The sequence below is a fragment of the Colletotrichum spaethianum genome, assembly GCF_022836535.1.
Source record: "Colletotrichum spaethianum MAFF 239500 DNA, contig35, whole genome shotgun sequence".
Classification (NCBI taxonomy): domain Eukaryota; kingdom Fungi; phylum Ascomycota; class Sordariomycetes; order Glomerellales; family Glomerellaceae; genus Colletotrichum; species Colletotrichum spaethianum.
The window spans coordinates 93,775-119,925 of record NW_026054805.1 but is presented as its reverse complement, the minus strand read 5'-3'; the positions used below and the strand labels follow the sequence as shown (position 1 = coordinate 119,925).

The following is a 26,151-nucleotide window of genomic DNA, read 5'->3' as shown; positions in this document are numbered from 1 at the left end:
TACGGACGATGTAATACGCCGGTATTTTCGAGTTGAAGAAGAAAGACGGCGGCCGTTGGACGGTGTTCAAAATCTCGAGCAGGGAAAATGGGATGGCAAAGATTCACTGCGGGGCAAAGGACGAGTGTTCAGAGGCCGGGAGTCCAGTGCGTAGTGCGGTCGCACTTGGTGCGTAAATAGCTGCTGTGGGTTTGGGGTATCTCAGATTGTGCAGGCACTTCCTTGGGCTACCAACCCGCACTTGCACAATTTTCATGCGCCGGCTTTTAGCTACACTACAGACACTTGTTGAGCATGAGCTGACGCTACACTAAGAAATACGAGTTCGACTGAGGCCAATTCCATGAACGGTAACGGGTACTGCCATGCAAGGAGTCTCGGGTCGGTTGGCTTGCCTTGCAAGCGTCCTTTCTCGCAGCAGAAAGAGTATTTATTAGTAAAGATAGGGCAGCACACATATGTATCGCCCACTCACGGTGCAAACAAAATTTCATCAAGGTGTCGTCCACTCAAAATTCTCCATTACAGCTGCGACCTGCAGTGACCAGTGCTGGATACACTACGCACACAACCTGGAAGCCAAGCTACCCATGCCAGCCCCTCAGTCCCCACATTTCAACACATCGAGGTTCTCAAGTGCATGAGAGCTTGGCTATAGTGTAGGCCTCCGAGGTGACCACATCTAGGTGTCTCTGCTTAAACCCAGGTCATCCGTACTCCTTCACGGCGTAGGCCTGTTCACCGAGGCCAAGAGCTAGAAATACACCAACAGATGGATGACGTCTTTTCTTTTAGTTGAATGACTCTTACCCCAACGCTACTGGAAATGACAGCCCCGTGGGATGGGGTGCTTCAGCTTGGCCCATCAATGACCATCTTCAATGTCATTACTCAGATAACAGGAGCTAGGTAATAGTCCAAGATGTCGTAGGCCAGCTCAAAGTACCTTGAAAAGTCGTTGGCGTCCTGGAACGATGCCGTCCATTTTCCGTCATCCAGGTCGTCCAGATACTCCCGCAATAGGTCGATGTCGCTGTCCTCCGATATAATCTTCTCCAGCGCCCGATAATCGACGCACCGCTGAAGCAGGTCTCCATCGATGTGCTTCATTGATTTAGGCGTCTCCTTTGCCTCCGCATCGTACTCCTCATCTTCTAGAACTGAGACTTCGTAATTGTACGGAAACAGCAATCGACTTCTCAAGGCCAGGTTCTCAACAAGACGAAGGAATCGCCATGCTTGAATGTTGAGAAGGCTGAAGTGCAAAAGCGATCCATCAAGGCAGACACCAAGCACCTCAGCCCCGTCAACCGTGCTTGGTACGCTGCCGTACCGGGGCGCATGTCCCGTTGCAACCCACTCCGGCCGCACATGGCCCCGTTGGAGTTTCCTAACACTGGCCGGTAGCGGTCCCTCAGCGACAAGTTCCAACTCTCTTTGAGGCTCTTTCCAAGGAGTCCACACTGCCGTGAAGTATCGGTCCATGCCAGTGAGCAAAGTCACTGGCCAGGCCGGCTGTTCGTCTGTACTATCCCCAACATCGAAGAAATGGCTCGATTTCCGCGTTACCTGGTCCGCGTGGATCTGTGTCATATCGCCATGTCCGTGTTCTGACTTGTGGTCAATGACCACTACGGAATCGCTCAGAGTCAGTGCCGATATTTTGCCGTTGACTATCCGCAGTGAGGTGGCAGGGGAGTTCAGCTCATAACTCTTTTTCCGAACGAGCTTCTTCTCGACGGGATCAAGAACGTCCCAGTGGAGCACATTGCCGGCGCAGTAAATGATGCTGTCACCGTCTCCAACAATCGAGTATATGGGCGCAAGCTCCTTCAACCTGTATTTGGTGAAGAATCGTATCCTCGTTCTCCTGTTGCCCTCGGGATCTCGGCTTTCTTCCTTCTTTGGGGTCACAAGCAGGAGGCGCCCACCTGCTGTTGTGATGATGAGATAATGGAAAGTCATCCCATCCCTTACGAACAACCAGTCATAGACTGCATGTATCCTGTCGTTGAGACTTCCCATACCACTGATGAATGTCGTTACGTTACCGTGTTTGTCTTGAGGAAGAGAGAGATCCTCTCCTGTTTCGGGGTCCATAAATAGGATGGTCGGCTGTTGTCCGATCTGTACAGCGACAACCAAACACTGCAGCGTTTGGGAGTATAGCAACTTGGAGGGTGTTCCCGGCAATGGCAGGCTCTTGGGAACCGGCCCGGCTTGCAGATACAGCTCTGTGAAGGATATACGCTCCCCGACAGAAGGACCAAAGGTATGCGATTGCTACTGCTAAGGTCGGTCGGTATGCTTGCAGCAGAGATGACTGGTACAGAGCCTGTTGTTGGATGCTTCAGATCAGTTACCCACACGCGGTGCCTGGTGGCGAACTGGCCTGGCCGCCTGGCCTCGAAGTCTCTCAGCAGAAGCAGAGTGTCGTTGCAGCAGATCAACACCGAGTTTGGGAGAAATGGCGCATCGACAGGAAGAACCTCAAGCGCAACCGTGCCAAGCCTTTCCCTAAAGATACGTCGGTGAAAGGGGGCAGCGCCGCTGAGCTGAACTGTTATCAGATGGCCGCTGCGAGTCCCCAGAACCAAACTCGTTTGCTGCTTTGTTTCAGCTACCGCCACGATAGTGTTGATAAGCTCAATGGTCGGTGCTATGTCCATTGCATCCCCATCGTCTGGCTCGATTGCCGCGTCATCTGTCACACATGAAAAGTTCAGCCGCTGCAGACTTCTAGAGCGAAGAGCAGCACTTACCGACATCGAGCCTTATTAGTTCAGGAGCTTCTTCCGACTTGCCAGCAGCAAAGATGGCTAACCAAGGGCTGTTTCGTCGCCACAAGCCAGCCATTATGAATTCTCGCCCATTGATATAGCATAGTGTTAGACAAGTCACCTCGCCATCAACGGCATATGTCTGAGTGAGGGACACCCCAGCATTGCTAGTGCGGAATGCGTGGATATGAAAGCGAGACCCTGCATAGGTCGATACACAAACACAATCACCCCTAACCGCTGCATGCTCTGCTACTCCATCTATGCCGGGGAATTCATCGAGTTCATATCTTGAACTGAGAACAATATCAGCGAAACTGAAAAGATCACAGAGTGATAGAAAGTTGGCCGTCAGAGACATACCTGCGGTCTCGGCTGATTAAGGTGATACTTTTTTCGGACACCTGAATGATGGTTTCCTCCAGGCTCTGAGCTGCTGCAAGAGTTCGGGAAGCTGTGTCGAATTCAGTCGACATTGGGTCCGCCATCTCTGCATGAGAGAGATCGGCGGATATGAGCAACACATCCGAGGTTCCGGGGCTTGCCATTAACATCTGGTATGGCCAGTTGACATCAGTAGTCCGGAACACCCAGACTCGTCTCGTGGGTAACGGTTCAAAGTACGAGATTATGTTGGCAGGGAGTCCGTAGCGGAGCTCTGTGATGCTGCCTTGAGGGCCATTTCCCGAGGCACAAAGGACCTTGTCTGGAGATGTCAAGTTATCCAGCGTTCGTTGTCGCCAGGGCACGACTGGTTTCCCCCTTGGCCCGCTCTCAGGATTCCATGTCGTCAGAGCATCTGTAGTGACAAAATCAACAGCACACGACCAGTTGGGGATAGTTCCAAGCTCAACGAGGGGCTCTCGAGGTTTGAGCTATTTCGTCTGTCAGCACCGGCCGTTGGAGCCTCACGAACGGTTCGCCTCACCTGGAATACCATTCCGGGACCAGAATCGCCCGCAACGATGGCTACATCAGAGTAGGCATCGTACATTGTGGTGAAAGCGGTGGAAATATTGCAGTTGCAGTTGCCGACATTCATGGCGGCGCTAAGAATGTCTGTTGCATTAAACTCGAAGAAGACAATCACCCCGTCTTCCCGAGCCAGGTAAATGAGGTCTTTTGTGTCGTAGTAGCGTCGTCTTCGTACCGGCCTATCCCATGCCGTCCAAAGTGGCACGCCAGTACCGTGGTGGAAAGAAGTCGTGGGGTGGCTGATCGGGTTGATCGTCTCAATATCGGGAGGGCCTTGGAGAGGGTCCTTGCAGATGCCAAGTGCATGCTCGGAAACCGCGAAGAAGGAGCTTCTCACCGTCAAAGGAATAATCAAGAGTGGCAGGCGATGCTCCGGTGCTATACGATGGCCACGCTTCTCCTCTGCAAGCACTTGGCTGAGATCGTCCCCACGTTCCCATTCGTAGATAACCATCTTTGATCTGTCGCCTTTAACAACGATGAGAAGGAGAATAACATGCTGTTCATCCTCTGGGCGAGGGTAAAGAAATTCCATCTTGAGTATTGTCCCCTGGATGGCCCTTGGATGATGTGTCTTGATTGGGTTGATGGACTTTTGACGCATATACTGGTCGCTCATGGACTCCATGGATTCAAGTTCGTAGACAACAAATTTGTTTTGGGCGTCAGCAACAGCAATGTAACGAGAACGAGGATCAACGGCTACATGAAAGCCCAGATGACCCAATCGCCTCGCTGGGTTGTGGAAGGGCGAGGCAACGAACTCTAGCTTTCCGTGAAGGTCCCTCCTGATGAAGAGGAAAACGAAGGACCCGGATTCAAGAACGAGAAGTAACAAGTGCGGCGGCAACAGACCATGGGAGCCGCCGGTACCGGAGGCCGAGCTGAAGTCGGCCATCTGAGTGTCGTCGTCCTCATCCTCGCTTTTGATATGGTCGGGCCCAGTTTCGTCAGCCACGACGCGGAAGTGCTCATACTTGTTTCCAATCACCAGGGCATTTCGGATGCGGCAGCCGAAGTCGCTCTTCCGCAGAACCTCTTGAAGCTGGCCATCCTTCCGCAGCTCATTGATGCTCACGTAACGGTCCTGTTCATGTGAGCTTTCGTTCTGGACAAGAGACAACGTATTGAACGCCGCGTAAGGGTGGTCGCATGGCCGTGCTAGCAGGCGGCTGTGGAAGGCAAGAGTAAGAGACTCACCCCAACGAAGGCGACATCGTTATGATGCGCAGATCTGAGGCGAGCTGGGAGAACCCACCGGGCTATAGGGCTCTCGATGATGGTTCTCGTCAGGATGCCGCAATTTGGCGGGGCAGGGAGTGAAGGGGCGGCGGTGGCGGCGGTGGTGGTTGAGCCCCTAAGCACAGTTTGGAGGTCGATAGTTTCCGTCACCCAGGCTCCATTCCTGAAGACGTTCGTCTGAAAGGCCATTTCGACGGACCGTACTATGTCAACATGGTTGGACCAGCTCTTGGTCTTGGGGACAGCAGGTTGGAGGAACGATGGCAGTCGTGGAATCGGATCAAAATTGTTTTGTTCTCTGCGCGGGGGACCAAGAGGTTGGGTCTCGTGACTTAAAAACCAAGTCAATATGAGAGCGTCTTTTCCCGTTTCTAGCAAATGTTTGAGAATGGGGGTTTATCGGCCGTACGACAGGACGGTGACTGGGGCTGAGCTACCTCGAAGTATGAGTAAGGTGAGGTAGGCAAGGTAGTCGTGCCGCCTGTTGCGACAGCCGGGGGAGTGGAGGTTGGTTTTAGAGTACCCAGCCGTGAGGTGAGAGAGTAGGTAAGTAATTACGGTACACCAAGTAGCTTAGGGTAGGTTAGGTACTCTGGCTGCTGGTGGGGCACCACGTTGCGCAAGACACAAGCTAATGAAACGTTCCCGAATGAGGTACTTTTTGTGTGTGAGAGTGTTTTTAAGCCAACGTTAAGGAACCAATGAGTGTGGTGCAAAGCAGAATATCTGTCAGGTAAGGTAAGGCGCGTCCCGGACTTGGGGCCGCCAGACAGCTTCATGTGTATGGATGGGCGTAACGCACATTATGGAACAAATGTCGGTGGCCGCAAGTAATAAAGCAAAGTGATGGTCAAGCCCGATGTACCCTTTATTTTATTTTTATCAAAGACCCTCATCTCAGCTTACATACCTCCTCCACCACACTACCTACCTACATTGCACTCACCACCTTCCTGGTCATTTCAGTTCAAGTGGTGTAGAGCTAAACCCGCAAGTTTGTAGCACCTTAGCCAAAGACCCTGCTCATGCGCACACTCACTCGGCCGACTCAGGCGAGACATAATAACCTACCTCTGGGTGTTCAGGGCAGCTCGATAAGGGCAGGTGCTGTTCGCGATCTAGATCCCGTCCAAGGTGCGCGGTGGAGCAATAACCCAGGCGTCTGCGAGTTGGATTCGCGAGATGTGCTACTCTTTGCTAAATAAGCCGGGACCCGACCTGGGTACTGCGAAAGATGTGTGCTTCGACCGCCAGACACTCCACTGTGACGAGATTCGGTCAGTACTGCATGAAAAGGCGATGGAACGTCGGTGGTGAGGTGGTCTGAAGCCATCTGCTTGTACTGTACCTTACCTTACGTATGGGCCAAGGCGGGCAGGCAGGCAATAGGCAGAGAACGACAGCCAGGCGGGGTTGGACGTTCCATGTGAACAAGTGTAGGTATCCCGAAGTGGCAGTAAAGTGAGTGGACAGTACAGCATGACACTGACGGCCGCTGAAGAAGTCGACCCACGAAATCCTTGCCGCCAGGTCCGCCATGGGCAAAGACTACCTTACCTTGGAGTCGGACAATTGGATGGGATAATCCAATATTGCGGTTGCAAGGACATTCCGGCGCCAAATAAGAAAGTTCGAATCAATCGTTGGTCCTTGCTTATTGGACAGATGATTGGTGCTTCCTAACCTGAAATACTTCAAATGTCACCTCCAGATGTGTGTGAGTGGAATTTCAAAACTCACCAACCAAGTCACTCCAAAGCACAGCAACGACCTCGCCGCGTGTCGGACGTGTAATCTGACGATCCACAACACTCGGAATGCCCTCTTGCATTGTAGGATCGGCGGCCATTTCCCCCCGCTGCACAGGCAAGACGAGCGAGTATCGGCCACACCAAACCTAGTGTATCTTTATGGGCTCCGACTGTCTGACCTTGGCTCACGCAATATGGGACGAGTGTTCAACAACCAAAACACCCTGGTCATATTCAGAGGCCGAAGTGGCAGACCCCAAAGCCATTGCCATCTACCAGCGCGCTATCACACATGTACCCGGAGATTCTACTCCAAAAATGAGGCAAACGGCCGAATCAATATGGAGACGTCGTCATGCGCCAGGGCCTGGATGCGGGTCTATGATCCTCCAGACCAGCCGGGGGTTACTCGACAAGGGACCCAGGAGTCATGCCTGTCGTTCGTGATGACATTTCCCCGTTCACAGAAGCCTCGTGCCGGCGTATGTTACTCGCTGCTGGCCCAACCGCTGTCTTTATTCGGTCATCAAATGTTCGGAAACTACCAACAAAGTCGGCTGGCCGAGCTGCAGTGTCGAAAAGTAAGGAACGAATTTCGCGACGATTTCCACCACGACAACTTGAGTCACTGTATTGCCTCCTCCGCAGACGGCCACGACTCACATTGGTGAATACTTTATCATGGCCAACACCCCCTCTCCGCTGTTGAATGCCCAGGGCTGTGTGAGCCAACTGACCTGTGTATTTATGTGCCTCATGTGAGAGTAGCCAACTGAATGCGCTTTCATGCGCAACGCCCATGAACATGCATTGTTAGGTCAATAGTGCTGCAATGCACCAGTCAGGTCGTCCGAAGCGATCTGTGCCATAGCAACCTTGCCTTTCCCGTGCCGTCAAGATACTCGCCATGAGCCAACAATATGGCTTCTACACCACGGCACGACCAAACAAACTGACTCATAGCCCCGGCTTCACATCTTCCCTTGGAGTGTTCCCTTGAAGGCGACGCCATGTATGCCGATTAATGTCGATCTCAACTGATCATCAGGACGATTTGCCCCAACAATTTAAAGGCCGAGTCAAGAAGGAAGGGGCTTGCTATCAATTAGAAGATGGTTGTTGCGGAGTTTGCTGCTTGGCCGGCTCGCGACGCAACTCCAAAGATCACAGCCAGTTTACGGACGTCAGGTGCCGGTTGAAGTCTTGAATCGTCCCCAGTGCGAGTGACTCCTCACACGCGATTATAAGTTCCAGTCTAGGAGCGCCGTGCTATAAATGGCATGTCTGCTCCAGGTAAATCACGCCGTATGCCTGGAGCTAGTTCTACTGAATAACGGAGTTTCTGCCCTTCAAGTGCTCAGCCTCAGCTCTATTCTCGTGTCAAGGGAGCCCGAGTGGTAAGGCGGTCTTCCTTATTCCTTTAGTTCGGGCCATGAGACACTAATGTGCGACATACTCGGCTACTTGCCAACTGCATGTTGTGTGATGTAACCGATTTCGGCGTATCTTGGCTTCGTATATACTACTGGGTCGGCGGACCGCGCTACACTTCACCTACAATTCCCTTGGCAGCACTTTTGACCCTGCACAAAAGTTCAGGGTGCGATGTCAAATGTTCAAGCTCGTCTGTCAACAATTTGTGGTTGTGGCGCTCCTTCCCGATGCTGGCCTGTGCGTCCCGTCTTGCCGATCTAGGCCTTTGGGGGGCCAGTTAAGTGCTCCAGGCGGTACACTGCGCTCTTCGCCTGGGTACATACATACCTTGCGACGCGGGCCTTGCTGGATCGAAGTTCGAAACAGAGATCTACTGTGGAGGTAACTCCGCCATGGTGGTAGCAGCTCCTGGCCCGGGCCTTCAGCTGCCTTGGGTTCTGCAACACTCCCGTTCATAACCGGTCGTTCATCGCCGGCCGAAGAGGCGTGTAATAACGTATTTGTCTCCTTACATCGACTCAAATCGCAGCTTCCACCTTTGACAACGTGTTCCATCTCTAGTCAATCACTCAAGATCGCCCGCCTTCCGGGCTTCCCCAGTCCAACCAGTGTCCGCAAGCGCTGGGTGACATTGATCTTTGCATATCACCAACAAGCTCGCTGCTGCACGATGCACGCGTTGTTCCCGACACGAGAACCCTCATCAACGACCCCTCGAAGTGCCGTAACGCAACAACGCCCACTGCCGGAACGAACACATGGAGGTAGACCCGGTAGCTGGCGAGCAGGCTCTCCTCAGCTCTGACTCAGTGGCCGATACCCAGACCAAGGACGAGACGACCGACCCAACCCAGCGCAAGACGGAAGATATCCTAGAAGCATGCAAGTGGAGGAATATCGAGGCTCTCAAGGGTCTTGCCGGCACTAGAGGCGGTTTCCTTACCGACACTTTGCGCAGGAAAGCTTGTTAGTGCCGCATGCGCCAGCCATTGCGCGCCGTTGTCCTGTGCCGTGAAGCTAATACATGCATCGTGGGTAACAGGGCCGATAGTCCTAGGTCCTGCAGAGAACGAGAGTTCTGGAGATACTGTTGCAGAAGAGAAAGATGAGAAGCCTTCTTGGAAAGACTTGCCGCGCCATGGAGACGAAGATCAGGTTGCGCTCGACGTCAACCGAGCCTTCATCTACTACCCGAACCGTAAGATGCCCATTGCCTGCCACACCCGTATTGTAGTAGAAGCGGTGGAATGCGCCAGACAAGCTGACCCACCGAACAGACCAGAACGACACCGAACTCGAAAAGAACAAGAGCGAACTATCGGATCTTATTGTCGAGGTCCTCCGCCGCTACCCATACCTTTGCTACTTCCAAGGCTACCATGACATCTGTCAAGTCTTCATGCTGGTTCTCGAGCCGCCATGGCGCGCCCGGCTGGTCTCGCGCCTCTCGGTGCTCCGTATACGAGACTTTATGCTCACGAACCTCGAACCGACCGTGGCCCAGCTGCGCCTTATTCCCGATATCCTCCAGGCGGCGGACCCGAAGCTCAAGCGCCACCTTGCCGGCACGGAGCCCTTCTACGCCCTCGCTGGGACGCTGACAATGTACGCCCACGACATCCAGGCGTACGGCGATATCGCCCGCCTCTTTGACATCCTCCTCGTCCGCGAGCCAGTCTTTAGCGTCTACATGTTCGCCCAGATTGTTCTCAACCGCCGCGACGAGCTATTCGACAACGACGAGGAAGACCCCTCCATGTTGCACCTCATCCTCTCCAAGGTCCCGCAGAAGATGGACCTCGAGTCGCTCATTGCCGGTGCTACCGCGTTGTACGAGCGATACCCGCCCGAGTCGCTGTCTGCCTGGCGCAAAATATCAAAGGCGAGCTCTCTCAAGACGGCGCGGTCCGTCGAGGCCTGCGCCAATCAGACGATGGACGAGGGGCACGCGTACTTTCAGAGACAGCTGGCCGAGCTCAAGGCTCTGGAACGCCGGCAGAAACTCATGAGGGTGCTGTGGGCGTACAGAAAGGGCGCCGCCGCCGCGGGACTGGCCGTCGTCGTCGGCCTCGTGGCGGTCTATCTGGGCCGTCGGAACCCCAGCCCCGTGTTTGCCCTGGCAGAGTTGTACAACAAATGGACAAACGGGACGAACTGGACGCATAACTTTTAGACAGAGCTGGACAAGGTCTTGGCCCTCGGAAAGTTGTGCATCATGTAAATTTAGATTTCCGTGGTAGGGGAAAAGGCTACCGCACATTCATGATATCCCATCTGGTAAGGAGCACCCGACGCCGCGCCTACTCCCAAACCTGCAAAACACATTTCCATGCAATCCCTGGAATCGGGCTTCCTTCTTAGGCGCCCTCTTGGAATGCCGCCTTGAGTCCCTCGAAATGCTCCTGTTGCTCCACGGCCAGCTTCCCGCTAACGTCGCTGATAATGGTCGAAATCAGCGAGTAGTTGTTGTAGAGGAACCGTTCGCGCTTTCGCTTATCGCTGAACGACTGGCTGAGGCGTGTCAAAAAGGCCTCCGCCTCGGACCGCAGGCGGCGCAAGCTAGTGACCACAGGCTCGTCATCCCCGGCCTCGGTGCTGAGCGCCAAAACACCCTGCAGAATCTGACCGAACCTCTGTGTGACGAGATGCGGCGCCGCCGAAAGCTTGTTCTGGTCTGCGGCCCTAGGCTTGGTGGGCAAGGAGCTTGTTAGCTGCCGCACCGACTCGCAGTGGTGATCCATAACCACCTGCAGTCTTGGCCACAGAAGCATCGTCGTCATGTTGATGTAGCCGTCGACGGCGGGGACTTTGCGCCTCTGCAACTCGAATGCCAGATGCTGGTTGAGGCGGATGCACAACAACAAGCCTAGCGCGTCGTAGGACTCCGCGGTAAGCGTCTTGGTCAACGTCTTGCCCAGCGCAAAGGTTGGTTCGAATATGTAATTGAACTGTCGCGACACTGCTTGTAATGACAGTGGCGGCGAGAAGTATGCGGCCAGGAAGGTGTACTCCGCGGTGGCGTTGTCTATCAGTGCTAGGTTGAAGTTCCTGAAAGGCACCTCCAGATAATGTGTAGTTTGGTCTTCCTCGGCCAGGTAAGATGAGAGGGCAGCGGCGTTGCTTGTCTTCAAAAGGTCGATACGTCGTCCCAAGTTAAAGGCATCATGCGGTGGCCCAGCAGGCTTCGTGGCAGACAGAACCGTGGCCCTCCGAGTCGGTTCGTCATGCCCAAGGACGTCGTTCTTATCGATGATGTGTAGCTTGAGCTTCTCCAATGCTTTCTGATACCGCGCGAACTGATTTGCGTAATACCACCTCATGGTGTTCATGTATGCCCGGCTGATCTCTTCTGCAAGCGTAGAGTGGTGCTTGTGCAAGAAGGCGTACAACTCTTTAAACTTCAAAAAGTTCTGTTGTTGAATGATTTGAGCGTTGATGTGAGGAGACCGCAGGGCCTTGATTTGAGCCACTATGAAGTCCCGTATTCGTTCGACAGCTTTCATTGTGAGTTTCTCCAACAACGGGCCAAGGTCCGACCAAGCCTTGCTTTCTCCCTGACTTGCCATGCTCTTCTTGTAAGCCGTAGCTCGTTTGTCTACTTCTGCCAGCATCTTCACCCAGGTGTCGTCGATATGCCCCTCAGATATCTTGGATACCACGTGGGGAGAGACGCTCAGTTCCTCGACGACTGGCCCGAACGCCTTCTCGACCGCCTTCCGGTTCTCCAACCGCACATTGAGCGCTGTGGAGCGGGATTGTAGGCTCTCTATGTCTGCAGAGACGGCGGCGAGATCGTTGCGGAAACTGGTGAGGTTGGTCTCCACAGAACTGAGGACGCCGTCGCATGCCGCGATAGACCGATGCAGGTCCTCAAATTGGGCTTTGCTAGTTTCAACTGCATATCCAAGTTAACAATCTGCGGAGACAATATTGTAGGCTCTTGGAAGCTCATACATTCCTCTGCGGTTTGCCGCCGGTAGCCATCCGCCTCGTCCGCATCAGCCTTATCGGAACTAGCAAGCTCTCGGAGACCCAGTCCATCGAAGTCGAAGTCCAACTCCAAGTCTTTTTCGGTGATGGTTCCCGTTGTGCTATTCGTGGTGGAGTCGGCAATGGATGTTGTGTCCAGGATCTGGCTTAAGATCTCGACCGAATCTGGCCCATCGTAGGTGGTCTGGGACTGCTTTAAGCCGGAGCCATTGACTCTGCGAGAGGCTAGGAGCGAGCTCGACGAATCGTTGGAGACAAGAGAGAGCTGTGACCCCCTCGGTGTGAGGCCAGGTCGTTGCGAGGTGACATATGGGCTGCTCGATGTTCGTCGTGGGAGAGGGGAGTAGGGTCGGCTGCTGGGTTGCGACGAGGAAGGAGACGGATTCGACTGCGCTGCGAGCCGATCAAGCCACATGGTGGACTTGTGGTGAGAAGAGGCTACAAAGCGGTGAGTTCGGAAGAGTTGAGAACCATGTCAACAAGGGTTCGCGATGCGGACGGAGAGGTGGAAACGGGGAGATCTGCTCGCAGTCTGTCTTATTGGGAGATATGTACACCTGTGACAATGGCTAGGAGGTAGCAGACGAGGCTGGACGGCCTTAGGGAGGCAATGTGTTCTGATTGGATGGGTGACAGGAGGTCTCATCAGCCACATTGAGACCGCACTGCTGAAGCTCTACTGTGGCGCAACAGGGGTCGGATTTCTTTGACTTGGAGGGGAGGGTGAACAACTGCGGGGCAGCGTTTTTGAGGGCGGAAGCGGCAAACAAACGTGCGGGGCAGGCCTTTGGCTGTGCAGTGAAAGAGCAAATAACAGACCATTGATGCATCAGATATAGACGGAAGGAAGACTGCAACATGTTGTGCAGAATCCGCAACACCTCCAAGGTAACCGTACCTCGGACTGCTGGAATTGTCTCGGAGGAGAGCTCCTACATGGGTTTGAGGGGTACCTGACCTCGGCTGAGCTGAGGCAGGGGAGGAGGTCAGGTTACCCGGGGTCCTAATGAATGAATGTGTGGTGTCCATTGAGATGAATCGGTGTCGGATGCCGTAGTGCCTGGTATGTACACAGAGTCAGGCTTATTCAGGGAAGGCGGCACAAGAGCTTCATTTTCGGTGGGAATTCAGGCGCATGCCGTCGCATTCCCTTCCGTCGTTCAAGTATGGTACACTTCCGAAGGAAAAAGGCAGGTGCAGGAGGAAGAGCCAGGGCCGACAGCCGCCTCAGCGAGAATTTGGCCCGACGGCATTAGCGTTGAAAAAAAGACTGTTGCCACGGGGCTCCTCCCTGCCGTCCAGTCCCCTTGGTTTGGGTACTTACTCGCCTGTTGGGTCTCCGGAGGGCGAAACCTTCGTCTTGGGATGGGAGGTGTACCTGGATAGGGCACGAGTTACAGGCGGTCAGTGGCCTTGTAGAATGACAGTACAGGCGAGCACCTCGGGCCCCAGTGAGAAAGGCACTTCGCCCCCCCAGTGAGTGATTGGGACGGCCCAAGTGTCACTCACCCGGAGAGGGCGGGGGGTGACAGGCAGACTGACTGAATTTGAGGAAGGAAAAAAACAGATGAGCCCGCACTCCACCTTTTTTGCACTGTCAAAGTGCACCCTGTCGCAGTGTCCGCCGAAGCCTGAGAGGCCAGGGAGGGGCGCGAATCTGGGCCTAGGAGCGAAAAAACCAATAATAAAACCAGGAAAAAAATTATCTACTCCCGCCTCGCTTCTTTTTTTCCCCTCCATTCCCCCCCTCTGCCCGCTCTCTTCCTTTCACAACTCTCCCCCCTCAAAAACATAGCAGCCGTCCTTTGCTGGGTAATTCCCCTTTGCCTGTCGACATCTTCCCCTTCGATTTTTTAGACATCTTCCAGTCAATCCTTCAAAATGTCCAACGACGACGCCCAGGTGAGTCCATCGCGATAGCTATTCTTGCTCCCCTTTTTTCCCACCCTCCCGCCGTCGTCGCATGCGATGCTATGTCCGCTGCTTGGGCCTGGGCGAAAAACCACCACCCCGCACCCACACAGTTTGCGAGAGCCCCGCGGGCATCTCGACACAACACGGCTCTGCGCATCACACGCACATGCAACACAACCGAACACTAGATACGACCCGCGATATCGAACCCATCTTCTCGTCTCGAACTACATTTTACACCATGTTGATACATGCTCATCTCTTGGAGGACACTCTGCTAACGCAACGATCCAACAGCATGAGATGACCTTCGAGTCCACCGACGCCGGTGCGTCTCTCACCTTCCCCATGCAGTGCTCTGCCCTGCGCAAGAACGGTCACGTCGTCATCAAGGGCCGTCCCTGCAAGATTGTCGACATGTCTACCTCCAAGACTGGCAAGCACGGTCACGCCAAGGTCCACTTGGTCGCCATCGACATCTTCACTGGCAAGAAGCTTGAGGATCTGTCTCCCTCCACCCACAACATGGACGTCCCCAACGTCTCCCGCAAGGAGTTCCAGCTCGTAAGTGACGACTGTCCTCCCATCCAGGAAACCTCTGCGGTCCGCTAACAAGCTACTCTTCAGCTCGACATCTCCGACGATGGTTTCCTGTCCCTCATGAACGACGACGGTGACCTCAAGGACGACGTCCGTCTCCCCGACGGCGAGGTTGGCGAGAAGATCAACAAGCTCTTCAAGATTGACGAGAAGGACACCAGTGAGACTTGCCGAATCCTGTACAGCTGCGGGACGTGGGACACTACTAACCTCGAATCGCAGACGTCGTTATTCTTACCGCCATGGGTGAGGAGGCCGCCGTTGAGGCCAAGGAGGCCCCCAAGCAGAACTAAGCGCTGCTGCTCTCAACCACATCATCAGACAATGACTTCCACAAGCGCTTACTTCGTGCGGCCTTGCTGGCAGATGTTGGCAGACTGGGGACATTTCTTGCGATATTTCTTGGCGCGTCGAAATTAACGGTATCCCCGTCAGTCGTTGCGTAAAGGGCCATATCTGGACAGGACTTGATACTGGGTACGCGGACTTGACAACTGCAAGACTTGTCGCACGACTTTTTCCTTTGTTTTGTCTGTCTCACAGACACTTACGACGATCAGACTAGCAATGGGATAGGTGAAAAAAATGGGAGAGCCTCGTGGTGGCAGCAGATTTGTCCGATGGAAAAGCGGTACACTTCCCCACCACGTCGTCTCTGTTTTTCGTTCATACTCTAAGTGCATATTCGTGGAAGTACCAAAGCGCTGTGCGCCCTCATGTGTGACGCTGCCTTGCCTTCAGAACCATTTCGACCTCGTGGGCACAAGTGACGCGATGTTGGTTTAGTGATCCTGCCTAAAACGAGCTATGCCCATACCAATAGGCGGATTTGAGCCTCCAGGTGGCTACGCGACTACTTAGACCGAGCTCCTTTCAGCTGTGGAAAGCGACGATCACGTACGGTAAGGGCAGCCGACATGTTGGTGGCATTGCAGTGCTGAACCACCCCGTTTTCCGAGCTTAGCATTGGCGTTTGAATTCGTAAACTTATCAACTGGCCCAAGGATATAATCTTTAAAGTCTCGTGTTACACAAGCAATATGCTGGTTTTCGCCTGCCTAATCAGTTGACCGGAACCCGGGCGGGCAAGGTCGCGCGCACTGTCCAAAACTTCACTGACACGGTGAAGATTCCGCCTAACATCAACTTTGAACCACCTCCGCCCAAATTGGTCTCTTCGTCACCATGGCACCCGAAAGAGAGCTTCACAAGTTTCCCAAGGGAGAACGTTGCGAGTTCTGCGGTTCTCGAAAGTGGTACCTTGAGAACGGTCTGAGATACTGTGCCAAGGAAGGCCATCAACTCCAGGTTTGTCCAACTGCGTTGCGCGCTTCTCAGTGTGAAAACACCTAACACAGGACCATAGGGCTATGTGGAGTTCGATCTTGGCGACGAGGATTTCGGCCAGAAGGGTCGTGTGTCTCGCAAAGAGAAGCAGGTCAAGGAGCGTGTAAAAAGGGTGCTTACCGGCCAGCAGGCGCGGGACTTGTATCTTGAATGCCTCCAGCTTATACTGAGAGAACAGATCCTCTGGCTGGTCAGGGAAAAGGGGCATAAGGCCGAGCTGGAAACGGTGGTTCGCGACCTTTGGGATCTTCGGACCTGCGGAGCTGCGACTGTCGTCCACGACGATTCGGCCTCGGAGGGGGAGCCCTCACTGTTCAGCTCACAGCTCGACCTCACGCAGGATGAGCAGCCTCACACGAGGACCAAGAGGGCACAAAGCTGGACTGCTGAAAATGGCAGTGAGTGGCCGGCACCGCGGGTGATGGATACTCTAGGTCTCTGCTTCCTGGGATGCGTGCTTCTCAGGATACCAACGCGCATCGGTGATCTTGCGAGATGGGCGAGGACAGGAAGCATCCCCTACAGACAAGCTGTATGTAGCATGGTCCATTGTCTCTGAGAACCTATACTGATGATGAACAGTATCGTCGGCTGCCTCAAGAAATGCGCGACAGATTACCGCCGTGGTATACCACACCGCTCAAGGCAGCACGCCTTGCTGCGTTCGACCAGGGCGAACTCCATGCTTCGGTCTTGAACCTTGCTCTATCGTATCATTTCAACTACAACATGGTCTTTCCCCCGCTCAACGACGTCCTGATGACGCTGCAGTATGTCCGTGAGCTTGGGCTGCCCAGTAAGCCCCCCCCCCCCAGCTTTCCCGAAGGTGCACACAGACTGACGGCTTGCAGTTGAGACGATCGCCATTGCTCGTAGAATACCGCCAATTGCCAATATGACCTTTGGTTTTCCACTGGAGAAGACTCGAATTCGTCTCATACACCAGCCAGAAGTTCTTCTTGTTGCCATCCTCGTTTTCGCAACCATCCACTGTTTCCCCTTCGAGGAATCTACGCCTTCTGCTCGAGATGAGAACAACTTCATGGTGCCGAGACTCAACTGGGAAGAATGGCGGACGATTATGGCACCAGCTTTGAGCCCAGGCCCGGCTCAGGCGAGCGTTGACTACACCGATGTTACGGCGTCACAGATAATGTCAATGGAGCCGTCGGAGCTCGACGAGTACTTTGCACATATGTCCCTCCTTACCGACGCGCAAGGTAAACAACCACGGGGTATTCTCATAACGCGCTCAAAGAACTGACAACTACATAGCCGAGGAAACGATGCTCGCGAGGTACTTTCCCATCGACGAGCAGCCGTCCAAGCAAGCAATGTCCGAGACCCCCGAAGATGAGACGCTTGGGAGGTTACGCACCATCCAAGCACAAGCTGCATCGTTTGCCGACCAGGAGGGCAGTCCACGAAAGAACCGATACTACTCTTACAAGTCCGAAGAAGACTTGCCGCCGGCAGGCAGAGACTTCTTTAAGCTCGCTGCCCAACTAGCAGGGTTGTCAGTTCCTATGCTGGTGCGAGCAGTCAACATGCTCGAGGCATACATAGTAGTCTGGCAAAGGGAGCAACGTCGGGCGGCAATTGAACGTCGCGAAAGATCTCGGTCAGTAATGAATGTAGACTCGGAGACTGAGCAGCCCACATTTGCCGAGTGATGGTAATCTGTAGGCGAGCAAGTCGCGATATCAGTTCAGAGCCCAGGGGTAGGTATTTATGTAAGTGCCCTTGGCTTGGGCTCAAGAAGCAACAAGTATTGCATGGCAGTCAGTGTAGGAGTTAGGACCATATCGAAACACATAAAGATACCCGAAATCAAATAAGTTTCTCTACAAAGCCTCAACGAGCCTCCTAAAGCAAAAACGAAAAAAACAAAACCTCCGGAAAAGAGTGCCCATACGAAATGGTGCAGAACCACTTCTCCTAACCCAGGCTTGGCTGTCTGTCAAGTTTGAGGTCATCGCAATCTATCAATCAATCCTACAGGGCACTGAGTGAAGTGCCTAGTGCGGGGCGGACGTCGTCAGAGGCGAGGTGTGCCATTCCCACAGGGCGTCCGCCTTCGTGTACCCGGGCAGCCCAGCTTTCGCACCCGCCCAGACGCTCGGACCAGCCCGACTAACTGCGTGCCCTAATTAGGGCTTTCGATTTCTCTTCCGGCCTTTGCTGCTTGAACACCATTCTCAAGCGTCGCCCCACCAATTATTTGCCGCGATCACCAGAACTCTTCGGTAACAACAGCCAGTTCACGGACGTCGGCAAAAGTAAGTGATGAGAGAATACCCCCCCTTGTTGACGGCGTCATATAGCGCGCCGTTGATGTTGCTTCGTTGAGATGGCGATGCTAACAATTTGACTTGTAGTGCAGATGTGAGCCGCCCCCGAACCAATCCCCGCCGCGCGACAGCTTTTTTCTTCTTTCTCGCCTTCCTACGCGACGATGCATCCGAAGACGCCGAGGTGCTGACGATAATGGTTACAGTTTCGTGAAGACCCTGACGGGTAAGACCATTACCCTTGAGGTCGAGTCCTCGGACACGATCGACAATGTCAAGTCCAAGATCCAGGACAAGGAGGGCATCCCCCCCGACCAGCAGCGCTTGATCTTTGCCGGCAAGCAGCTCGAGGACGGCCGCACCCTCTCCGACTACAACATCCAGAAGGTCAGTGGACTCTGCGCTCCGGGGGTCTGACGAAGTGAGGGAGACATTTGGGACTTGAAGACTTCGGGACGGCCACATGGGGAAAAGGAACAGAAGCTGACACCCAACAGGAGTCCACCCTCCACCTGGTCCTCCGCCTCCGTGGTGGTATCATCGAGCCCTCGCTCAAGGCTCTTGCCTCCAAGTTCAACTGCGACAAGATGATCTGCCGCAAGTGCTACGTAAGTGGCCGCAACCCATGAACCGACATCCGTCGCGCGCGCACAGCAGCAAACCTAACACCCAACCTCTAGGCCCGTCTCCCTCCCCGTGCGACTAACTGCCGCAAGCGCAAGTGCGGTCACACCAACCAGCTCCGCCCCAAGAAGAAGCTCAAATAGACGATTTATCACGGTTGCGGCGTCACGGGTTCTGGCATTCTGGAGAGGATGGCAGGGATACGAATTTTCCTGGGCTTTGTGGTAGCATTACGTTCCATCGGCAAGCAGTTCTACGAATAAAAACTGAATTGGTCGCCCTCCTACCTCAAATGTCAAAGACGGGAAAACAGGCAAAATGAACAAACCCCGGGGCTGCCGCCTTGGTCCTGCATCACTTAGGTTTCGATGTCGGGAGGCTGGGAGAAAGAAACAAAAAAAATCGTTTGGCGAGAGAGCGCGCCTGGGCGTCCTGAGTGCAGCATATTGGAGATGCTAATGGGCATGAGAGACGTACTATGATGGATGCGGGATGGCGACTGACCTGCCTCACAATGCTTCATTGACTACAGTGGAATTCCAGCACCGTAGCGGAATACAGAGCCTCAGACCCAAAATTCATGTTCTCCCCTGCCTGCATGTGAGCTCCGTCGCCTCAATCTAATCTGATATCCAAAGTTGCGATTTCGTGACCTCACTAAGCGGTCTTGTGCGTGTTGCATAAGTGAAAATCACAATTATCCGCAGTAGTGCAACACTAGCACCGCTCCCGCAGGGGGGGAACGAGTCTGCATCCCTGGGTGGGGCCACCTTGGCAGGGAGCTACAGGGCCAAACTGCATATGTGGGATTACGACACCTTGTCCCGTCCGAGCTTCAGGTCACGTATCCGGCCATCTGGACATAGGTAGCTGATTCCACGATCTACCCACATTGACGACGAACCGAGCGCGAGAAGCTGCACATCGACGAGTACACATAAGCGGATTGTTTTCGAGATCACCTGCCACCCCAACCACAAGCTTTAAACAGCAGTCATGTCACGGTCCGGCTCAGGGTACGACGCCGTCGTGGACGTCGACGACGAGGTAGAAGCCCCCTGCCGTACACACTGTACTCGCTCCCGACGACCAAACTGACCGAACATGCTTCGCAGGGCGACCTCGGCCACACCGACCTCCAAGACGACCTCGAATTCCACAGCTCCAACTTCCAGGACTCGACGCCGGGGACCCGCAAGGCGCCCGCGTCGGGGCTGCCTCCGCCCGCGACGGCGTCGTCCGGGTCCTCGAAGCGCTTCCTCTGGAGCATCAACTTCTACGCCCAGTACTTTGACGTCGACACCTCGGCCGTCCTCTCGCGCTGCTGGGCCGCTCTCTACCCGCGCGCCAACTTCCTCGACGTCCTCGAGGGCAACCCGGACCTATACGGGCCCTTCTGGATCGCGACCACCGTCGTCCTGATCCTCTTCCTCGGCGGCACCATCAGCCAGTACCTCGCGAGCACCGGCACGGGGCCGTTTGCCTACGACTTCAAGCTCTTGAGTGGTAAGTAGCCGGATGTGGAAGCTCTCGGGCAACCTTTTGCAGTGAGGAACGTACTAACGATGACGCTCCCCCCAGGCGCCGCCGGCCTCATCTACGGCTACACCCTCTTCGTCCCCGTCGCGCTCTACCTCGCCCTGCGCTACTTCGGCTCCGACTCGGCCAACCTCCTCGAGCAGTGGGCGCTCTACGGCTACGCCAACCTCATCTGGATCCCCGTCGCCCTCATCAGCTGGTCGCCCATCAACATCCTCAACTGGGTCTTCGTCGCCGTCGGCTGCGGCCTCTCCGTCGCCTTCCTCCTGCGCAACCTCTACCCCGTCCTCAGCGCCACCGACCACCAGACGAGCAAGATCCTGCTCGTTGTCGTCGTCGCCCTCCACCTCGGCCTATCCCTCGCCATCAAGATCCTCTTCTTCGCCCACGGCAGCCCCGTCGCGAACAAGGACCCCGCCGCCGCGCAACCGCCCGCTGCCGCGCCCCCGGCTGACGGCCAGCCTCCCAAGCCCGCGTTCTTCTGATTTGTTCATCGCACGCATTCGTCACGGGGGAAAAGTTTTAGAGTCTCTAGAGGAGCCACGCAAAGGAGCGGGGTCGCCGGGTTCGGTTTGGACTTTAGGATCGGCACTTGTTATGTTATCCGCTGGAGCGGAATGGGGTTTTCCATGTACCATTACTGTACAACGAACATCATGATCGAACGCACCGTCTATCCTGTGCCTGTGCCATGTAGCCGCCTTAACAAAATCTCGTACACTTGCTCCAGCCTTCCCCCGTGTCCCACCTTCTTCATGATCCTTGTCATCCCTGCCATGGAGAAGAAAGCCAAAGCTCACTCCTGACCGGGCCTCTTGCGTCCGCTCTCGACCTCGCCGCCGTGCTCCTCCCAGTCTAGGAAGCTGCCGGGGTACTCCCCGACCTTGGTCCACCCGGCCTCCTTCGCCAGTGCCGCCGCCGCGCGGCTCCGCACGCCGGCCTTGCAGTAGAAGACGAGCTCCGTGTCCTTGCCGGGCCGCGGGAATCCGTACCGCTCCTCAAAGTCCTCCTCGGGGATGTGGAAGCTCTCGGGCGCCGTCGTGACGGGGATGTTGATGGCCGAGGGGATGCGGCCCGTTTGCCTGAGCTCGCTCGGCTCGCGGGAATCTGCGGACGGGGGCGGCGGCGTTAGCATTGAGGAAAATCTGCAAGGCCGCGCAGCAGCCGGGTGAGTCCGGGGAACGGAGCACGTACCGACAATGACGATGTCTTTGGGGTCCTTGGCCAGCTTGGCCATCTGCTCGTAGTTCCAGAGCTTGCTACCGTTGGCCGCGATCTCGTGGTGCTCGTCCGACTTGGAGGAGAAGAACCTCGGTGCTGCCGCGGCGGATGCGCCCTTCCATCGGATGGGAACCATTGTCGTTGCGCGTGTCACAGACGACCCGAGCCTGGACGACGACGACGACGACGATGACGCCGCCGCCGCAGCGGCGAAGCACCGTCTCGCGGCCGCGACCGGTGTCGGCGCCGCGATGCGGCTGCTACCTGCGCGGAGCGCATTCGTGCAGACTCGTTTTGTTGAAGCCATTTTTTTTTCTTTTTGGTCCCTCTGTTCCTTTGTGGTTTTGGTGTCTCGGCTCACTCACGCAAAGGCAGGTAGGTTTGAACGCTGGTGGATGACGTTGAGGAGGTGCCGGGCTGGAGCTTGGAGCTGTCGTCCTGGATGGGAGAGCTCTAGACGGCTTTCGGCCATTGGACGGCGGGACCTGGCTCCCCGGGAGCCGTAAGCTCTGATACCGGTGCCCGCTGAAGGTTAGTAATTAGGGGAGGGGGTGCAATCCTTCTGGCCCAGGGGTCTAGGGTCACATGGGTATAGTTCAGGAATCCGTTCAACTCGGTCTTTTGGTCGCCTTCGAAGGTTGACCCTACAAAAAACCACCACACCGTGTTGCCCGCCTCGTGAAAGGACACCCATCTTTGGGTGACTTTGGCAGGGTGGAATCTCTCCTCTTTGTTCCCTAGTACAATCAACATGCGGTTTCTTTGACGACCTTTAATCCGGGCAACGCAGACTTCTCGGCAACACCAAGGGTCATCACAGCTCGCAGTGCCGATTATCACACCTTCCTTTGCAAGAGGATCACTTTCGCCGGCTGCCCCAACTAGAAGTGGTTGAAATCTGTTTACCATTGGCACTAAACTGAGTCTGTCATCACCCAGCATCATCTAAATCGGCCGAATACCCAATATCCTCGTCCCGAGGTCACGCCCCGAAGACAACCCAAGTTACGGGTCTTTGTCCACCTTTTGAGGACACCATTGCCCTGGTATAATTATGTACATGCAAACGTTCATTACAAGTTGTAGTCTAAAGAATTGGCTTCGACCAACCTCGACTCGAGTCTTACGAGCCTCCCGTTGCTTGAGGACCCCACATGGCGTCTGACCTACAAAGAGGTAGCACTAGCGGCGATCCTACAACATCAGCCGACTAGGCCTGGCTCACTTATTGGACAGAGCCGTTGCCAGCGCATGGCCTCGAACAAGACGTATAAAACATCTATGCCTCGCGCTCCTTGAAGGTAAGAGGGCAGTCATCCTACGTTTTGTCAGTATTTGTTACCACACCTCTTTCCGGGACAGCGCCAAAACATACCATGGGGAAAATAGTCGCGAACACCTTGATCTCCTCAGACTTCGGCGTGGGGTGGTGAACCCAGTCCATCATGACAGAGGCTTTGCCAATCATCAGAGCCAAGTTCAGCTGAGCGTACGTCTGGCCGATGCAGTAGTGGGGACCGGTTCCGAAAACGAGGAAGTTCTTGGCACCCTTCTCCTCCGCATCGCCGGTATAGTAACGCTCGGGGTCGAAATCATCGGGGCGGTCGTAGACCTCAGGGTCACGAAGAGCAGGGTAGACAGTAGGGATGACCATGGCGCCTGGAATCACGTCAACAAAACTTCATGCGACTCCACAGGAACGAACGACTTACCCTTGGGGACAGTGTACTCAGGGGTAATGGGGAAAGGCTTCTTGACGACGTAAGGGACCATGAGGACGGGAGGGCGGTAGCGGAGCAACTCGCGGACGACGGCACGGGTGTAAGTCAGAGATTCGAGCTGGTCCATGTTCAACTCGGCGTGGCGGTCTCCGTTGCGGACCTTGATGTTCTCCTCGCGAACACGGTCGAGGACGTCGGGGCGCTGGGCCATGGTCTGGAAAAGCCAAGTGGCGGCACTGCTGGTGGCATCCTGCGAGGCGAAAAGGAAGGTGAAGACGGTCTGGGCGATCTCGTAGTCGGAGAACTCGCGGAGGAGGGGGTGGGGCTTCTCAAGACCCTCGGTCGAGCCGCTGGCCTCGGCCTCACGCCACTTCTTGGACTCGAGAATGGACTTGACCCAAGCGTCCATGATACAGGTCACCTCGCCTCCAGCAGCCATGCGGACCTTGCTCTTGGCGGAGCACTTGGCGAACTCGCCGATGACCATGTCGGCGGCCTTCTTTCCGTACCAGGGCTTGGTGAAGGGGAGGATGAGAGGGAAGTTGACGAGCTCGAGAGCCTCGGTAATGAGGAAGTAGTCGGAGGAGATCTTGCGAACGGCCTCGTCCGAGATGTAGTGGCCGACAAAGGTGCGGCATGAGACGGCGGTCATGAGGTCGCGGAAACAAGGCATGAAGGGGACGGGCTCGCCGCCGGCGTTCTTGGTGGTCTGAAGGAACTCCTGGAAGTACTGCTTGTAAACAGCCTCCTGGCCAGGCAAGTAGGAAGCGAGGGCCTGGCGGGTGAAGAGGCCGTTGAGACCCTTGCGGAAATCGACGTGCGGCTTGCCGTCGAGGAAGACCCAGTTGGTCGGGCCAAGGAGCTTGTGGGCGACATCAACAACACAGGGCTTGACGTAGCCGGGCGAGTTGAAGACCTTGCGAGCCATGTCACGGGTCGAGGCGATGACAACGAACCTGCGGGTGTCAGGCACATCATCAACTGCAGAGGGGGGTACCACGGAATGCGCTCACTTGTGGAAGACAGAGACACAGCTAAGGGGACCACTGGCCCACTTGGCCTTGTACTCCGAGAACTTTGGGTTCACAGACTCCAAAAAGGGGCCAATGAAGGGCATCTTAAAGGTAGGTCCGGCGATGGAGCCCTTGGAGGTGATGTAGCTGACTGCGGTGTGTCAGACACTGCTCTATCGTTGAGACCGGGCACAGGCGCATCACTTACTCTGGTCGTATGCGACAGCAAGCGCCAGCAGGGTGAAGAGAATCGTCCAGGCGCTAGCGTTGGCCACCGTCTCGATGACATAGTCGATCTGAGGAGGGATGTTGACGTTGCCCAGCTTGGCGTTGGCCAACACCGAGGTGAAGGTGGTCGCGTTGGAATCCATCGTGGTCGGCTTGGGATGTCGGGATCGGGGGATGCGGTTCGAAAGACAGGCCAGCGGGCGAGAAAAACACCGAGGCGCAAACGAATCGGTTGGCGACTCAGGCGCAGCGCGAAGCAGAATAGATTCACGCTTGTTCTAGTTCCGGAGAAAAGGGACACAGACAGCAATGGGGATGCCGTGCGAGGATGGTGGACTTGGGCAACTCTCTCGGTGGAGGTTGATTAGGAGCACTGGGGAGAGAGATGTGGGAGGGAAGGAGATGTTCAAAAGATTAAAGAAGGGAGTTGATCACCCACGGCGGACATGGACGGGGGGCATGGGAGTGAGTGGATACCCGGATGAGGTTGTTTGTCGTGGTAGGCCAGCAGCAAATGACCAGGTGAAAGTTGAGAGAGGTGAGTGGGAGTGCAGCGTACTGTACCCAGTCCTGTCCAGGAAGGGGTCACTCGGATGTACCTGTACCTTCCCTGCTTTCCCTACCTCTCCTGCCACCTCTCGGCCTCTGTTGGTGTACGCGAGTGTATTGACATAACCAGTGTTTTAGTAGACGACGGCCAGGGCGGTCTCCGTTACGCCAATTCACGACCAGGAGCAGAAGAACGCGATCAAACGGTGTTGGAACTGTGGATTGCAGGTTCCCCGTTTAGGCCAAGGTGGGTTTCCGAAGTTTTTTTCTCGATCCAATACCACCTCAGGGAATTCATGCCATGAGTTGCTGCTGTACGGAACCAGCAAATCGTTTGCACAAGACCCCTATTGCCAGAACCCCTACATGCCCCGGTGACCATCGGACGGTGGCCGGGCGTCTCTGCTCATCCCGCCTGTGGACCTCTTGCAGACTTCCAGTTCCGACTTCATACTCGACACTTTACAGGTTTCTCGGTTTGACATTCCCCAGATCCATACAATGTATTTTGGGGGGGTAGAGTTTGGGCTTCTGGGTGCGCAAGGCGGTCTTAGTAAGAAGCTTTTGACTATTCAAAATTTGCGTCTTGATAAGCATGATCCTTATCCCTGCAGTGCTTGACATCGCAGCGCCCCGAAAAGCTAGGTACGGCAGCTGCAATACCCACCAGCGACTGTCGTGATGCGCTCGGGGGGCCGGTACGCAATGTCCGCCAGCACCCAACGTCGACATGGCAATTTGGGGTTCCTCCTCGCTCTGTCTTAGCCTGAGAAGAATCTGCTGGCCATCTCTCGCAGACGGGACTAGTGTTCCATTTTTTGTTGGGCCCGACTAGTCTCTACCTCGTTTCGTTTAGCAGGAGGGGAGGGGCCGCAATGCGCATGCCATTGCGATTGCCCATGTGCAACACACCAACACAGGTAAAAAACCTG

General features: G+C 55.1%; 9 protein-coding genes across 9 annotated transcripts; 4 read left to right on the top strand and 5 right to left on the bottom strand.

Annotated features, from left to right (window-relative positions):
- Window positions 1–891: 891 nt before the first annotated feature.
- ColSpa_10376 (uncharacterized protein) lies at window positions 892–2,856 on the bottom strand (the record flags this gene model as incomplete). Its single annotated transcript, XM_049276588.1, has 3 exons — window positions 892–2,283; window positions 2,364–2,704; window positions 2,763–2,856. 3 exons carry the CDS (start codon window positions 2,854–2,856, stop codon window positions 892–894), a joined length of 1,827 nt encoding a protein of 608 aa, XP_049132545.1.
- A 714-nt stretch (window positions 2,857–3,570) lies between these two features.
- ColSpa_10375 (uncharacterized protein) lies at window positions 3,571–5,186 on the bottom strand (the record flags this gene model as incomplete). Its single annotated transcript, XM_049276587.1, has 2 exons — window positions 3,571–4,842; window positions 4,956–5,186. 2 exons carry the CDS (start codon window positions 5,184–5,186, stop codon window positions 3,571–3,573), a joined length of 1,503 nt encoding a protein of 500 aa, XP_049132544.1.
- Window positions 5,187–8,940: 3,754 nt separating this feature from the next.
- Window positions 8,941–10,355, top strand: ColSpa_10374 (GTPase-activating protein gyp10; the record flags this gene model as incomplete). Its single annotated transcript, XM_049276586.1, has 3 exons — window positions 8,941–9,148; window positions 9,225–9,380; window positions 9,460–10,355. The coding sequence occupies 3 exons, from the start codon at window positions 8,941–8,943 to the stop codon at window positions 10,353–10,355; spliced, it is 1,260 nt and encodes a 419-aa protein (XP_049132543.1).
- Window positions 10,356–10,539: 184 nt separating this feature from the next.
- ColSpa_10373 (vacuolar protein sorting-associated protein 53) lies at window positions 10,540–12,587 on the bottom strand (the record flags this gene model as incomplete). Its single annotated transcript, XM_049276585.1, has 2 exons — window positions 10,540–12,062; window positions 12,137–12,587. The coding sequence occupies 2 exons, from the start codon at window positions 12,585–12,587 to the stop codon at window positions 10,540–10,542; spliced, it is 1,974 nt and encodes a 657-aa protein (XP_049132542.1).
- A 1,466-nt stretch (window positions 12,588–14,053) lies between these two features.
- On the top strand, window positions 14,054–14,979 carry ColSpa_10372 (eukaryotic translation initiation factor 5A; the record flags this gene model as incomplete). Its single annotated transcript, XM_049276584.1, has 4 exons — window positions 14,054–14,074; window positions 14,384–14,650; window positions 14,714–14,846; window positions 14,909–14,979. The coding sequence occupies 4 exons, from the start codon at window positions 14,054–14,056 to the stop codon at window positions 14,977–14,979; spliced, it is 492 nt and encodes a 163-aa protein (XP_049132541.1).
- Window positions 14,980–15,871: 892 nt separating this feature from the next.
- Window positions 15,872–17,706, top strand: ColSpa_10371 (RNA polymerase II assembly factor RTP1; the record flags this gene model as incomplete). Its single annotated transcript, XM_049276583.1, has 5 exons — window positions 15,872–15,994; window positions 16,053–16,565; window positions 16,616–16,829; window positions 16,885–17,253; window positions 17,309–17,706. 5 exons carry the CDS (start codon window positions 15,872–15,874, stop codon window positions 17,704–17,706), a joined length of 1,617 nt encoding a protein of 538 aa, XP_049132540.1.
- Window positions 17,707–19,944: 2,238 nt separating this feature from the next.
- Window positions 19,945–20,972, top strand: ColSpa_10370 (protein YIP5; the record flags this gene model as incomplete). The annotated part of the gene is made up of 3 exons (XM_049276582.1): window positions 19,945–19,995; window positions 20,064–20,454; window positions 20,530–20,972. 3 exons carry the CDS (start codon window positions 19,945–19,947, stop codon window positions 20,970–20,972), a joined length of 885 nt encoding a protein of 294 aa, XP_049132539.1.
- Window positions 20,973–21,283: 311 nt separating this feature from the next.
- Window positions 21,284–22,015, bottom strand: ColSpa_10369 (thiosulfate sulfurtransferase TUM1; the record flags this gene model as incomplete). The annotated part of the gene is made up of 2 exons (XM_049276581.1): window positions 21,284–21,594; window positions 21,682–22,015. The coding sequence occupies 2 exons, from the start codon at window positions 22,013–22,015 to the stop codon at window positions 21,284–21,286; spliced, it is 645 nt and encodes a 214-aa protein (XP_049132538.1).
- Window positions 22,016–22,987: 972 nt separating this feature from the next.
- On the bottom strand, window positions 22,988–24,813 carry ColSpa_10368 (cytochrome P450; the record flags this gene model as incomplete). Its single annotated transcript, XM_049276580.1, has 5 exons — window positions 22,988–23,026; window positions 23,084–23,367; window positions 23,421–24,385; window positions 24,443–24,593; window positions 24,651–24,813. The coding sequence occupies 5 exons, from the start codon at window positions 24,811–24,813 to the stop codon at window positions 22,988–22,990; spliced, it is 1,602 nt and encodes a 533-aa protein (XP_049132537.1).
- Window positions 24,814–26,151: the final 1,338 nt, after the last annotated feature.